The sequence below is a fragment of the Mustelus asterias genome, unplaced genomic scaffold (assembly GCF_964213995.1).
Source record: "Mustelus asterias unplaced genomic scaffold, sMusAst1.hap1.1 HAP1_SCAFFOLD_94, whole genome shotgun sequence".
Lineage (NCBI taxonomy): Eukaryota > Metazoa > Chordata > Chondrichthyes > Carcharhiniformes > Triakidae > Mustelus > Mustelus asterias.
Genome location: NW_027590142.1, coordinates 1,214,742 through 1,228,144, shown reverse-complemented (window position 1 = coordinate 1,228,144; position 13,403 = coordinate 1,214,742). Strand labels below are relative to the sequence as shown.

General features: G+C 46.5%; 1 protein-coding gene across 1 annotated transcript in view; it reads left to right on the top strand.

The window, feature by feature from the left end:
* The window catches only part of LOC144484181 (uncharacterized), a 95,418-nt gene that overhangs the window by 33,070 nt on the left and 48,945 nt on the right, over nucleotides 1-13,403 (top strand). The window contains exons 6-7 of the mRNA XM_078202722.1: nucleotides 6,664-6,815; nucleotides 7,067-7,172. Coding sequence (XP_078058848.1) covers nucleotides 6,664-6,815; nucleotides 7,067-7,172 — 258 coding nt within the window. The remainder of the gene's footprint in view (nucleotides 1-6,663; nucleotides 6,816-7,066; nucleotides 7,173-13,403) is intronic.

The window sequence follows — 13,403 nt, the reverse complement described above, 5'->3', positions numbered from 1 at the left end:
CTCTCTGATCCTCTATAATTCTCAGCATCATCCCTTTATTGTTCACTCCCTTGTCTTGTCTAATGTCCCAAATTCATTCTCTCTCACTGCTCCAGATCGAATTCCATGTGCCATTTTTCTGCCCATCTGACCAGCCCACTGATATCTTCCTGCAGTCCACGGCTTTCTTCTGGATTGTTAAACACAAACACAATTGTTGTTTCATCTGCAAACTGAATCATGAGCCTTACATTTAAGTCTAAGTCATTGAGATATACCACAAAACTGTGGAACCTCACTGGTAACCAGACACTATTCAGTCCTGGGTGTGATTAACAGCAGCAATAACAGCAGAATCCAACCCCTGCTGTCGCCTGTGAACTTGCTGGTGTTTCAGCAGGTTGTTTGACTGAGCGAATCCCTTCCCACACATGGAGCAGTTGAACGGCCTTTCCCCAGTGTGAACTCGCTGGTGTTTCAGCAGATTCTGTTTACTTTTAAATCTCTTCTCACAATCAGAACACTCAAAAGGTCTCTGATCAGTGTGAACAAGTTGGTGTGTAGTCAGGTGGGATGACTGAGTGAATCTCTTGCCGCACAGGGGGCAAGTGTACGGTCTCTCTCCAGTGTGAACTCGCCGGTGTATCAGAAGGTCAGATGTATCAATGAATTCCTGACAACACACAGGGCAGGTGAACGGCCTCTCCCCAGTGTGAACTCGATGGTGTCTCAGAAGGTGAGCTAACCGAGTGAATCCCTTCCCACAGAGAGAGCAGGTGAACGGCCTCTCCCCAGTGTGAGTGTGCTGGTGTTTCAGAAGATCCTTTTTGCTTTTAAATGTTTTATCACATTCAGGACAATTGATAGGTCTCTGATCTGTGTGAACAAATCGATGTTTCAGGAGCTGGGATGAACAAGTGAATCCCTTCCCACACACGGAGCAGATGAACGGCCTCTCCCCAGTGTGAGTGCGCTGGTGAATCAGTAAATCCTTTTTACTTTTAAAGTTCTTCTCACAATCAGAACATTTAAATGGTCTCTGATCAGTGTGAACACTTTGGTGTGTCAGGAGGTGGGATGACTGAGTGAATCCCTTACCACACATGTTGCAGATGAATGGCCTCTCCCCAGTGTGAGTGCGTTGGTGAATCAACAAATCCTTTCTGCTTTTAAAGCTCTTCCCACACTCACAACATTTAAACGGTCTCTGATCAGAGTGAACTTGGTGTTGAGTCCGGAGGTTTGATAAAGCATTAAATCCCTTCCCACATTGAAGACAGGTGAATGGCCTCTCACCAGTATGGACATGCTGGTGTGTGTACAGGCTGGATGACTGAGTGAATCCCTTCCCACACACACAGCAGGTGAATGGTCTCTCCCCAGTGTGAATACGTCGATGGGTTTCCAATTCAGACGGGTAATTGAATTCCGTCCCACAGTCCGCACATTTCCACGGTTTCTCCATGATTATTGACAGGCTATCGGGTGTAGGCGGGATGCAGATTTGAGCTCACTATCAGATCAGCCATGATGTTATTAAATGGCGGAACTGGCCCGTGGGGCCGAATGGCCTATTGCTGCTCCTTGTTCACATGGTGCCGGTGTCCTCCTGTCTCTCCAGGTTATATAATCAGTTGAAACCAGGTCCACACAAAGAACACGAGTACGGTGTCTACCTGATGTAAATGTGCTATTTCTTTTCACGCTGTGTGACTGGTTAAAGCTCTGTTCCAGCTGACTGTGGAAAAATAACTGAGATGTCTGTGTCTCGGGGCTTTTCCAGTCACACTGATGTTGAATAATTTCCCAAAGACAAAATAGGCAAACGTTTCTCCGTCCACATTCCTAGGCCTTTGATATTCAGATCCTGAAGAACCATGTGACACTGTCAGATCCCGAGACGTTTGGTTTGAATCGCCCGTCTGCAGATATTCTGGAAAAGGAGTTTACATTGAATTACTTTGAATATACAAGACACAAACAAGCCATTCAATTTAATTCTTTATACTTGACACATCTTCTCCTGTCCCACAGACCTCATCTCAGCCTTTCAGTTGATTTTTCTATTTCTTTTTCTCTCGTGTGTTACTCCCATTTCCTTTTGAAACAAACTCAGCACTTTCCTCAACTCATTTCTATGGTAATTCTAAACCTGTGAGTGAAGAAATTTGTCCTTATTGCTTCTTGGATTTATTGGTAACTATCTTGTATTTATGACTCTTCATTTATTGATCATTCCTTCTTTTAGACTCTGTCACAAGTGGAACATTCTCTCCACATTTCCCCTGTCCAAGCCACTAATAATTTGAAAGACTTTTATCAGGTCACTGCTCGATAGGAAAAAACTTCAGTCCATTTAACCTTTCCTGAAAGCTGTAATCTCTGTTTACAAAAATCATCACAGTCAATGCAGAATAGAAATCACAGAGAGACAAACATTTCTCTTGGGGTTGAGTTTTCTGTGTGTAAATCGTCAACTTGTAACCGTGTGTAAAAGCAGTTTTCAAACATCCATCATAGAATCGGAGAATCCTCAAGGTACAGGAGGAGGCCATTCAACCCATCGAGTCTGCACCGACAACTATCCCACCCATTCCCGTAATATTTACCTTGTTAATCCCTCTGACACGAAGGGGCAATTGAGCATGGCCAATCCACCTAACCTGCACATCTTTGGACTGTGGGAGGAAACCGGAGCACCCAGAGGAAACCCACGCAGGCACGGGGAGAATGTGCAAACTCCACACAGGCAGTCACCCAAGGGCAGAATTGAACCCAGGTCCCTGGCGCTGTAAGGCAGCAGTGTTAATCACTGTGCCACCGTGCTGCCCCATCTTGCATCTATAAAGCAGCTGTCAATCGACAATAGAAACGCTGAACAGACAATTTTCTTTCCTCCACTCCCAGTTTTCTCCCTCCCTCTCCTCTGTCTGGGTTCAGTTCTCCAGCTCCTGTCTGCAGACTGACAATAAAACCAATGGGTCTTATTGGGGGTGTTGGGGCCTCCAGCGGGTGTTTGCCCACCTCCCAGGGTTTCCTTCCTTCCCAGAGATCAGAGTCCTCATTGATTTGAGGCCAAAGTGTAACCTCTTATTTATTGTCCCCCTCCCCCATCCTCTGATGTGAACCATCCTCCAGTGGCTGAGCCAGGATGGGGCCGTTAACCTGGGCCTGTTCCCGGGAGGGAGGGAGGGAGAAGCCCCGCAGCTGCAAACCAGGGAGCTGACAATGATTCTGAAGGGTTTGCGGATCCACAAAGTGTTTCCAAATCCTCCTCAATGTCCAGCCACCGGTTTCAGCGCTGTCCCTGTGGTAAAGCCGGGGCCTGTGGCAAAGCCGGGGCCTGTGGCCTAGGCCAGAAGTTGGTGCTGTTTCCAGTGCAGCCGTGGTTTCCATTCCCACCCTGTGCTCACAATCTCCTCCCGAACCCTCCCCAACACCATGACTGACACTGAGCATGCTCAGAGCGCACACCCACACCACCTGATGTGGAGGTGCCGGTGTTGGACTGGGTGAGTCACCTGATGAAGGGGCGGCGCTCCGAAAGCTCGTGATTCCAAATAAACCTGTTGGACTTTCACCTGGTGTTGTGACTTCTTACTGTGCTCACCACACCTGCGCAGTGCGTTCCCAGGCTCCCCAGCGCCTGATCATCTTTGCGCATGCTCCACTCCCAGCCTGGATCCGCCTGTCATTTACTCCGATTGGTTGGAGGACCAGCCGCTCCCGCTCGGTCCTCCAGCCCCGCCCCTCATTCACTCCGATTGGTTGGAGGACCAGCCGCTCCCATTCGGTCCTCCAGCCGCGCCCCCTCTTCCTATTGGCCCGGAGCTGCCGTCAATCAGTGCCCGGGCATTGTGATGTGGAGCATGCGCAGTGTCATTGCTGTCCTTGGCGCTTGTTTGTCCCGGAGAAGCGGAGTCAGCGTTAGGCGGTGGCTGGGAGGATTTGGAAACACTTTGTGGATCCGCAGGCGGGAAGGAGCTCGAGCCGGCGGGTTTTCAATGGAAATTTTAAATGGCGCGGATCCAGAGCCCGAAAGAAAACCGGAAACATAAATGGATCCGGGCGGTGAGGCTTCATAAACACCCGGTGTCGGCCAGATGCCGGATCTCGGGCCAGGGTGACACAGTGGTTAACACTGCTGCCTCACAGCGCCAGGGACCCGGGTTCAATTCCCAGCCTGGGTCACTGTCTGTGTGGAGTCTGCACATTCTCCCCGTGTCTGCGTGGGTTTCCTCCGGGTGCTCCGGTTTCCTCCCACAGTCTGAAAGATGTGCTGGTTAGGGTGCATTGGCCGTGCTAAATTCTCCCTCAGTGTAACCCGAACAGGTGCCGGAGTGTGGCGACTAGGGGATTTTCACAGTAACTTCATTGCAGTGTTAATGTAAACCTACTTGTGACACTAATAATTAAACTTTAATCCCTCAATTTGTGAGGCAAAATTCTCAGACGTTAACATCGGCCATCTTTATTAAGGGCAAAACCAAATGGATAACCCAAATGGATTTTTGTAAACAGCAGACAAAAACATCAGAGATAGAGTTTGTTGTGAAATCAGTGGATTGTTGTAAAACAGGAGGTCAGAGTTACAGCCAGCAACAATTTCTATTTATAACATCATAAATCATCCCAGTGCACTTCACACAGGTGGCACGGTGGCACAGTGGTGAGCACTGCTGCCTCACAGTGCCAGCATTCAATTCCCGGCTTGGGTCACTGAGTGGAGTTTGCACGTTCTCCTCGTGTCTGCGTGGGTTTCCTCCAGGTACTACGATTTCCTCACACAGTTGTAGGTGCATTGACCCAAACAGGTGCCGGAGTGTGACAACTAGGGGAATTTCACAGTAACTTCATTGTAGTGTTAATGTAAGTCTTAATTAGTTTGTGACTAATTAAACTTTAAGGAACATTATCAAACAAAGTGAGATTCCCAGATACATCAGGAGATATCAGGACAGATGACCAAAAACTTGGACAAGGAGGTGAGTTTTAAAGAGTGTCTTAAAGGAGGAAAGTGAGGTAGAGACAGAGAGATGTAGGGAGGGAATTCAGATCCTGGGACTGAAGAACTGAACATACAACCACCAGTGGTGGAGCAATTATTGTAGGGAATGTACAAGAGGCCAGAATTAGAGCAGCACTGATATCTCGGATGGTTGTGGGAAGATTACGGAGATCGGGAGGGCTGAAGCCATGGAAGGATTTGAAAACAAGGATGAGAATTTTATAATCAAGGTATTGCATGACTGGGAGCCAAGGCAAGTCTGGGAGGACAGGGGTGATCAGGGAACAGGACTTGCTGTTAATTAGAAAAGTGGTAGCAGACTTTTGGATGACTTCACCTTTCCACGGGTAAAATGTGGGAGACCTGCAAGAGTGCGATGGAACAGTTGAGTTTGGAGGTAACAATGGCCTGAATGAGGGTTTGAGCAGCAGATGCACTGAGGTAGAGCTGAGGTCATGTGATGTTACCGAGGTGGAAATAGGCGGTCCCAGAAACTTGGGATCAAATGGGACACCGAGGTTATGAACAAACTGGTTTAATTTCAGACATTTGCCAGGAAGAGGGATTGAGTGGATTGCAAAGGAACAGGATTTGGAAGGGGGACCGAAAACAGTGGCCATGCTAAATTCTCCCTCAGTGTACCCGAGCAGGCCCCGGAGTGTGGCGACTAGGGGATTTTCACAGTAACTTCATTGCAGTGTTAATGTAAGCCCACTTGTGACACTAATAATTAAACTTTAATCCCTCAATTTGTGAGGCAAAATCCTCAGACGTTAACATCTGCCATCTTTATTAAGGGCAAAACCAAATGGATAACCCAATTCTTGATATTTTATTGAGGTTAATAGTCAGCAGGAAGAGACCCATAAAGCAGAATGGGCCCTGACACTGATACCAGGTTTAACCTAGTTAGAGAGGGCGGTTTGGAGAAACCCCCTTCCCAATTTCTCATCAAATCTCTAAACAGTCAGTTCTGGACACAAAGTTAACATCTGCTATTCTGACTGATCGGGTCAGGATGATTCAGATTGATGTTTTCTCACATGTTTTGAATGAAGTGAATCATCAAAAATACTATCTCTAGTTGTATGAATTTTAAGAGGAAACTGAAATGATTATCTGTCTATTTATTTGGATTTCAGTTCAGGGAGGAGGGAGAGTGTGTGGGATGGGATTGCAACTTTGGAGATTCGAGAGGAAAAAATTCCAGAGAAACTAGAATTGTCTGTTGAGAATTTCTATCCTGGCCTGTCAGTGATGACTTTTATTGATGGTTTTTACAGCTATTAGAAGTTGAGGATTGCAGACGGGAATCTCAAACTAGACATCACATCAAGATCTGACAGAATCACACGATTCATTAGGACCTGGATATCATCGTACTTGGAAAGTGGAAGGAGAAATGTTTGCTTGTTTTGTCTGTGGGAAAAGATTTCAAACATCAGTGTGACTGGAAAAGCACCGAGACACACACACACCCGAGTGAAAGTGTTCCAGTGAACTGACTGTGGAAAGAGCTTTAACCAGTTACACAGCCTGAAAAAACATCACCATTCACAGTGAGGAGAAACTGTACACGTGTTGTGTGTGTGTGGACGAAGCTTCAACTGATCATCAACATGGAGAGACATGATGACACTGACACTGACACCACAGAGAAACCGTGGATATGTGGGGACTGTGGGAAAGCATTCACTTGCCCATCCAAACTGGAAACTCATCGACGCACCCACACTGGGGAGAGACCCTTCACCTGCTCCATATGTGGGAAGGATTTCACTCAGTCATCCAACTTAGCATTACATCAGCGTGTTCACACTGGGGAGAGGCCATTCAGCTGCTCTGTGTGTGGGAAAAGGTTCATTCAGTCATACAATCTAGCATTACACCGGTGGGTTCACACTGGGGAGAGGCCGTTCACCTGCTCCATGTGTGGGAAGGGATTCATTAATTCCTCTAACCTAGTGGCACACCAGCGAGTTCACTCCGGGGAGAAACCATTCAGCTGCACTGACTGTGGAATGAGCTTTAGGCTTTCATCCACCTGCTGAAACACCAGCGAGTTCACACTGGGGAGAGGCCCTTCAGCTGCACTGACTGTGGAAAGAGTTTCAGACACTCAGGCAGTCTCACTGTACACCAGCGAGCTCACACTGGGGAGAGGCCGTTCACCTGCTCCGAGTGTGGGAAGGGATTCATTGATTCATCTCAGCTGCTGAAACACCAGCGAGTTCACAAGTGAGGGCAGGGATTGGATTCTGCTGTTATTGCTGCTGTTAATGACAACCAGGCCCTTTCATTCTGACAGCTGGAGTTTGTTTCTGCTGATGTTAATACAGCCGGTAACTGGGCTGGAGTTTAATATTCTGGATCGAGAGGTGATTGTGCTCCTGGGGCTGCAGTTACCGCGGTCCATCTGAAATTAGTTTACAACAAGATTCAGAACTTTTACTTCAATCTCAAACTGTTTAAGTGAAGTTTATTTATTAGTGTCACAAGTAGGCTTACATTAACACTGCAATGAAGTTACTGTGAAAATCCCCCAGTCGCCACACTAGTCGCCTGTTCGGAGAGAATTTAGCACGGCCAATGCACCTCACCAGCATGTCTTTTGGACTGTGTGAGGAAACCGGAGCACCCGGAGGAAACCCGTGCAGAGTCCACACAGACAGTGATCCAAGTCGGGAATCAAACCCGGGTCCTGGCGCTGTGAGGCAGCAGTGCGAACCACTCTGCCGCCCTATTGATCTTTGGCCCGAATTCTACAATTCAGTGTCTGAGAGGTTCCACTGATGAACATCTCCAATTAGAAAGTGCTGATTAATCCTTGCTGACAATTCTTACTGACCTACACACAGTGACACCTCCAGTATCCCCCAGAAAGAAGGGGAATGGGAATTGGTGGAGAATCGAGAGTCTCCAAATGTCACCCATCCCGTCTGGAACAGAAATTCCCTCAGCACAGGAATGGAGAAAAGTCGAATCCAAGTAACAGATTGTAAGAAATCACCATCTAATAGCCTTATAAAATCTTTGGATACTGATGGAATATTATAGAAAGAGCCTTCCCTCTGTCTTCGGAAGAAAGCTTGCTGGCTGACAAACACAGGACAAGCCTTTCTCCCTGCCAAGGACCTGTCTCTCGCACAGGCCCTGAAGCAAGACATTTTTAATCCTGATACCATTGGCTTTTATGGTAACTAACTACATGTAAAGGTTAAAACAGGCCCTCAAGAGCAAGGAGATTTCAAATTGACTGGCTTCTCCCCAACACCCACAATCAGGCTCATTGAAGTGAACCTTCCATAGGCACCAGTTATGGACATCAACATTCACTTGGCTTCATCCGTCTGCTTGTCCTCTGGGATCTGTAAATCTCTCTCACCTGTCACAGGTCAGGTGCTTTTTCTGTCTATTTAACTCACACATCTTGTTTTAACTGTTGCTTCTCAATAAACTGTTTTAAAATCGCTTCTGAGCTCAATTCCCTTTTTGGGTGCAGACCAGTAAGAGTTTAGAAAGTAGATTTTTAAATGTTTCTGTCGGTATGTGAACAGGAAGAAGCGAGTGAAAGTAAACATTCTCTATGAGAGGCAGATAAAAGTCAACATATAATGGGGAACAAGGAAATGGCAGAGAAATGCAACAAATCCTTTGTATCTATCTGTCTTCATGGTAGAAGACAAAAGAAAAATTCTAATAATGGGGAACCAAGGGGTTAGTACAAGGGGGCGGGAACTTTAATACAAGGAAGAGCCATTTTTAAACATTAGTCACCAATACAATATCGTTTGAGTTGTAATGCTGTTCATCAAATGTCAATAATAATGAAAAACTAGACAGACATGTTCCAACCTCATTTTATGGAACTTTACAGAAAAGTTGTTAATTAAATGATCCTTTCTGACAAGTGCAATGTGAATAAAAGTTTTTAAAAATGAAACTAGCCATTTAATTCCCATCAAAATGGATTTGATTGATCAATGGTGGGAGCTGCACAAGTCCAAAGCTGTAGTGGCTTTGGAGACCGGCTACACAGTCCCTTGTCCAATAAGAATGAGGGTCTTATAGAAATAGAGACTGGAGAAATTAATGGGACTAAATGGTGACAAATTCCCCGGACCAGACAACCTGCATCTTGGGGGTTTAAAAGAGGGAGCTTCAGAAATAGTGGATGCATTAGTTTGATCTTCCAGAATTCCTTAAACCCTAGAACAGTTCCCAAGGATCGGAAGTCAGCAACCATTAACCTCACTAGTCCAGAAAGTAGGAGAGAAAATGGGGAATATAGACCAGTTAACATCGGTTGTGGGTGAAATATTAGAAATCTTATTGTTAGGGACTTGTTAACAGGGTACTCATAAAATCAACAACAGAAAATGCTGGAAAATCTCAGCAGGTCTGATAGCATCTGTGGAGAGAGAATCGAGCCAATGTTTCAAGTCTGGATGACCCTTTGTCAGCTCTGACAGACAGTCATCCAGACTCGACATGTTGGCTCTATTCTCTCCCCACAGATGCTGTCAGACCTGCTGAGATTTTCCAGCATTTCCTATTTTTGTTTCTGATTCCAGCATCCACAGTGTTTTGCTTTTACCAATAAAATCAGACCAGGATCAAATTAATGGTGGTGAGAAAAATGAGAGGTGATCTGATCAGAGTATATGATTCTTCATGGGCCTGAGAGGTTCGATGGTGTGAAAATGTTTCCCCTGACTGCGGAACCTGGAACACTGGGTCACAGTCTCAGAATAAGGGGTCAATCATTGTGATTGAATTGAGGAGAAAATTCTTCACTCAGTTGTGAATTCCTGGAATTCTCTACCCCAGGGAGTAGTGGATGCTCGGCATTGGGTGTAATTAAGACAAAGATTGATAAATATTTGGGTACAAAGAGAAGTTAAGCGATATGGGGACAGTGCGGGGAGGTGGGGTTGAGGTAGATTATCAACCTTGATCTCAGTGAAGCAGCAGTGCTAACCACTGTGCTACCGTGCCGCCCTATAGAAATCATAGAAACCCTACAGAGCAGAAGAAGGCCATTCGGCCCATCGAGTCTGCACCGACCACAATCCCACCCAGGCCCTACCCCCACATGTTTACCCACTAATCCCTCTAACCTACGCATCTCAGAACTCTAAGGGGCAATTTTTAACCTGGCCAATCAACCTAACCCGCACATCTTTGGACTGTGGGTGGAAACCGGAGCACCCAGAGGAAACCCACGCAGACACAAGGAGAATGTGCAAACTGCACACAGACAGTGACCCAAGCCGGGAATCGAACCCAGGTCCCTGGAGCTGTGAAGCAGCAGTGCTAACCACTGGGCTACCGTGCCGCCCCTCTCTTGTCAATCAAGAATCCATTTATTCAGCCTTAAAAATATTCATTGACTCTGCCTCCACTGCTCTCCAGGGAAGAGAATTCCACAGACCAAAGGCCCTCTGAGAGAGAGTGAAAAATCTCGTTTTCTCTGTCCCTAACGTCTCAAGCGCTCTCCAGAGCCACACAGGGAAAATCAGGATAAAAGCAAATTACAGTGAATGATGGAATCTGAAACCAAAAGAGAAAATGCTGGAAAATCTCAGCAGGTCTGGCAGCATCTGTCAGGGGAGAAAAGTGCTGACGTTTCGAGTCCAGATGACCCTTTGCCAAAGACTGACCTCTGAAGAATTGAGAGAGGGAGGTGGAGGAGACAAAATGAAAGATCTGCAAACTGACAAAATGTTTCACGGCCCAAGACCAAAGCGAGTGGTACTGGGACAAGTAAAGACACAAAAGATGTTCTGGATGAGGTGTGAATAGCCGGTGAGCGATAGTCTGAATGTAAAGTAAAGAAAACAAGAGGAAAATGAGGTGAAAAAAGCAGCAACGAAACACAGAACACAATGGGGGCAGAGATTGTGGTGTAAAATTGTTGAGCTCAGTTTTGTTCTGAAGGCTGTAAAGTGTCTCTTTCAGTTGCGAGAAATAATAATATATTTCCCAGTTCCGATGACAGGTCACATTCAGTCTGTTTCTCTCTCCACAGAGGCTGCCTGACTTGTTGAGTATTTCCAGCCAAAAGAGAAAATGCAGCATCTGTAAGGAGACAGAAAGAGCTGAGGTTTCGAGTCCAGGTGACCCTTTTGACAAAAGCAGCAATTTGCTTTCATTCATGAATATTTCCAGCGTTTTCCGTTTGATGTCAACCAGAGAATGTGTAAGAATTGTCACACCTGGAACAGATGTCTCTTACTCAGGACACCCCAGCTCGGGTCTGGGTGGCCGGGGGGTGGGGGAGGGGAGGGGGGGGGGTAACGTTCACAATTTTATATTTGTGTCTGGTGTGAATAATACCTTAAATTAAACGGAGAAGTTTTTTAAACTGAGGAGAGTAACTGCATTTGGGCGCTGACTTTAAACAACATTAACAAGCCCGGGCTGCTGGAGAAACATTTAGGGATTTGTGAGCAGTCAGTTCCGGCTGGTTTGAAGTGAAATCCTGTCGGTGCTGCGGCAAATCTGAACTCAAACCAGACAAACTGGAACCGCTGGATTAGAGATTCCGGGTGTTGGGATGTGGAGGCTGGGGGAGGGGGAGATGGCGGTAAAACTCTGAGTCTGACTTTCGACAGGGTGAGCGGGGTAAAGAATGACAGAGTTAATGTGGGAGTCAGGGACAATAGCAGAAGGTGGGAAGCTCTGGAAAGGAGCAATGGGGGTAAAGGCCATCAAAGAATGCTTGTTTAAATGAAGATAAAAGCAAAATACTGCGAATGCTGGAATCTGAAACAGAAACAGAAAATGCTGGAAATCTCAGCGTCTGTGGAGAGAATAGAGTTAATGCTTCTAGTCTGGATGATCACAGATGCTGTCAGGCCTGCTGAGGTTTTCCAGCACTTTCTGTTTTTGATTAACTGAAGGTTCAGCAGGGAAAGAAGCAGCGAACTGAACACACTGAACCCAGGGGGAGGGGGTGACCCAGGATAAGGTACAGGCACAGTTCAGTGAGGCTCTGCAATGTCCATCAACACATCCACATTCAGACCTTAGAGCGCCAAGGGGGAGGGGAAGGAGAAACTATTTGGGGCACAGCAGGAGGTCACCCCTCCCCCCACTCTGGGGTTCCACATCCCTCCCACACCTGGATAGGGTTGGCTCAAGGTGCAGGAAGCTGCAAGCTGAGAGGCTGAGCTGTGAACTGGGCCGGGTTGGGGGTTTGAGTGACAGTCCTGGGGCTATATCAGGACAGGAACTGCCACAGATTCCCCCTTTTTCCTGGGACGTTTCAGTGGAGCTGTGTTGGTGAGTGTTTGTAATCTCTGTCTCACTGTCTCTGTAATGGGGGTGGGTTGTAGATTGCTGTGAGTGTTAGACTAAATAACCTCTCCTCATGCTGCCAGTTCCAGTCTGCAGACTCCATTTCTCAGTCCAGTCTGCTGCTCTGTCTCTCTCTCTCTGTACTTTGCTGCAGTGCTCCACATTCTGAGCAACATCCAGCCCATTGTTATCACCCGAAATTTGCGGCAAACGACCTTCACTGTGGCACAGCGGTCAGCACTGCTGCCTCACTGAGTCTGGGTTCGATTCCAGCGGTGGGTGACTGTCTCTGTGGAGTTTGCACAGTAAGAAGCCTCAGAACACCAGGTTAAAGTCCAATAAGTTTATTTGGAATCAAAGCAAATTACTGCGGATGCTGGAATTTGAGACCAAAAGAGAAATTGCTGGAAAATCTCAGCAGATATGGCAGGATCTGTCAGGAGAGAAAAGAGCTGATGCTTCGAATCCACATGACCCTTTGTCAAAGCTTTGACAAAGAGTCATCTGGTCTCGAAATGTCAGCTCTTTTCTGTCCTTACAGATGTTGCCAAACATGCTGAGATTTTCCAGCATTTTCTCTTTTGGTTATTTGGAATCACGAGCTTTCAGAGCACTGCTCCTTCATCAGCGCTCTGAAAGCTTGTGGTTCCAAATAAACCTGTTAGTCTTTAACCTTGTGTTGTGAGGCTTCTTATTGTGCTTACCCCAGTTCAGCGTTGGCATCTCCACCTCATGTGTGGAGTTTGCACAATCTTCCTCTGTCTGTGTGCATTTCCTCTGGGTGCTCCGTTTTTTCTCTCATAGCCCAAAGATGTGCAGGTTAGGTAAATTTGTCCCTTGGTGTCCAAGATATGTAGTGTCTAATTTGATTTATTATTGTCGCATGTTCTGGGATACAGTGAAAAGTATTATTTCCTGCGTGCTATACAGAAAAAAAGTAAATTGATAGAGTACATAGGGGGAAAGGAAAAGAGTAGGGTGCAGAATATATTGTTGCCGTTCCAGTACAGACTCGATGGATCGAATGGCCTCTTTCTGCACTGTAAGGATTCTATGATTAGTGAATTCTGGCGAACAACTTTTGAATGGAGGGGTTTCTGAGGCGCCGAGCATT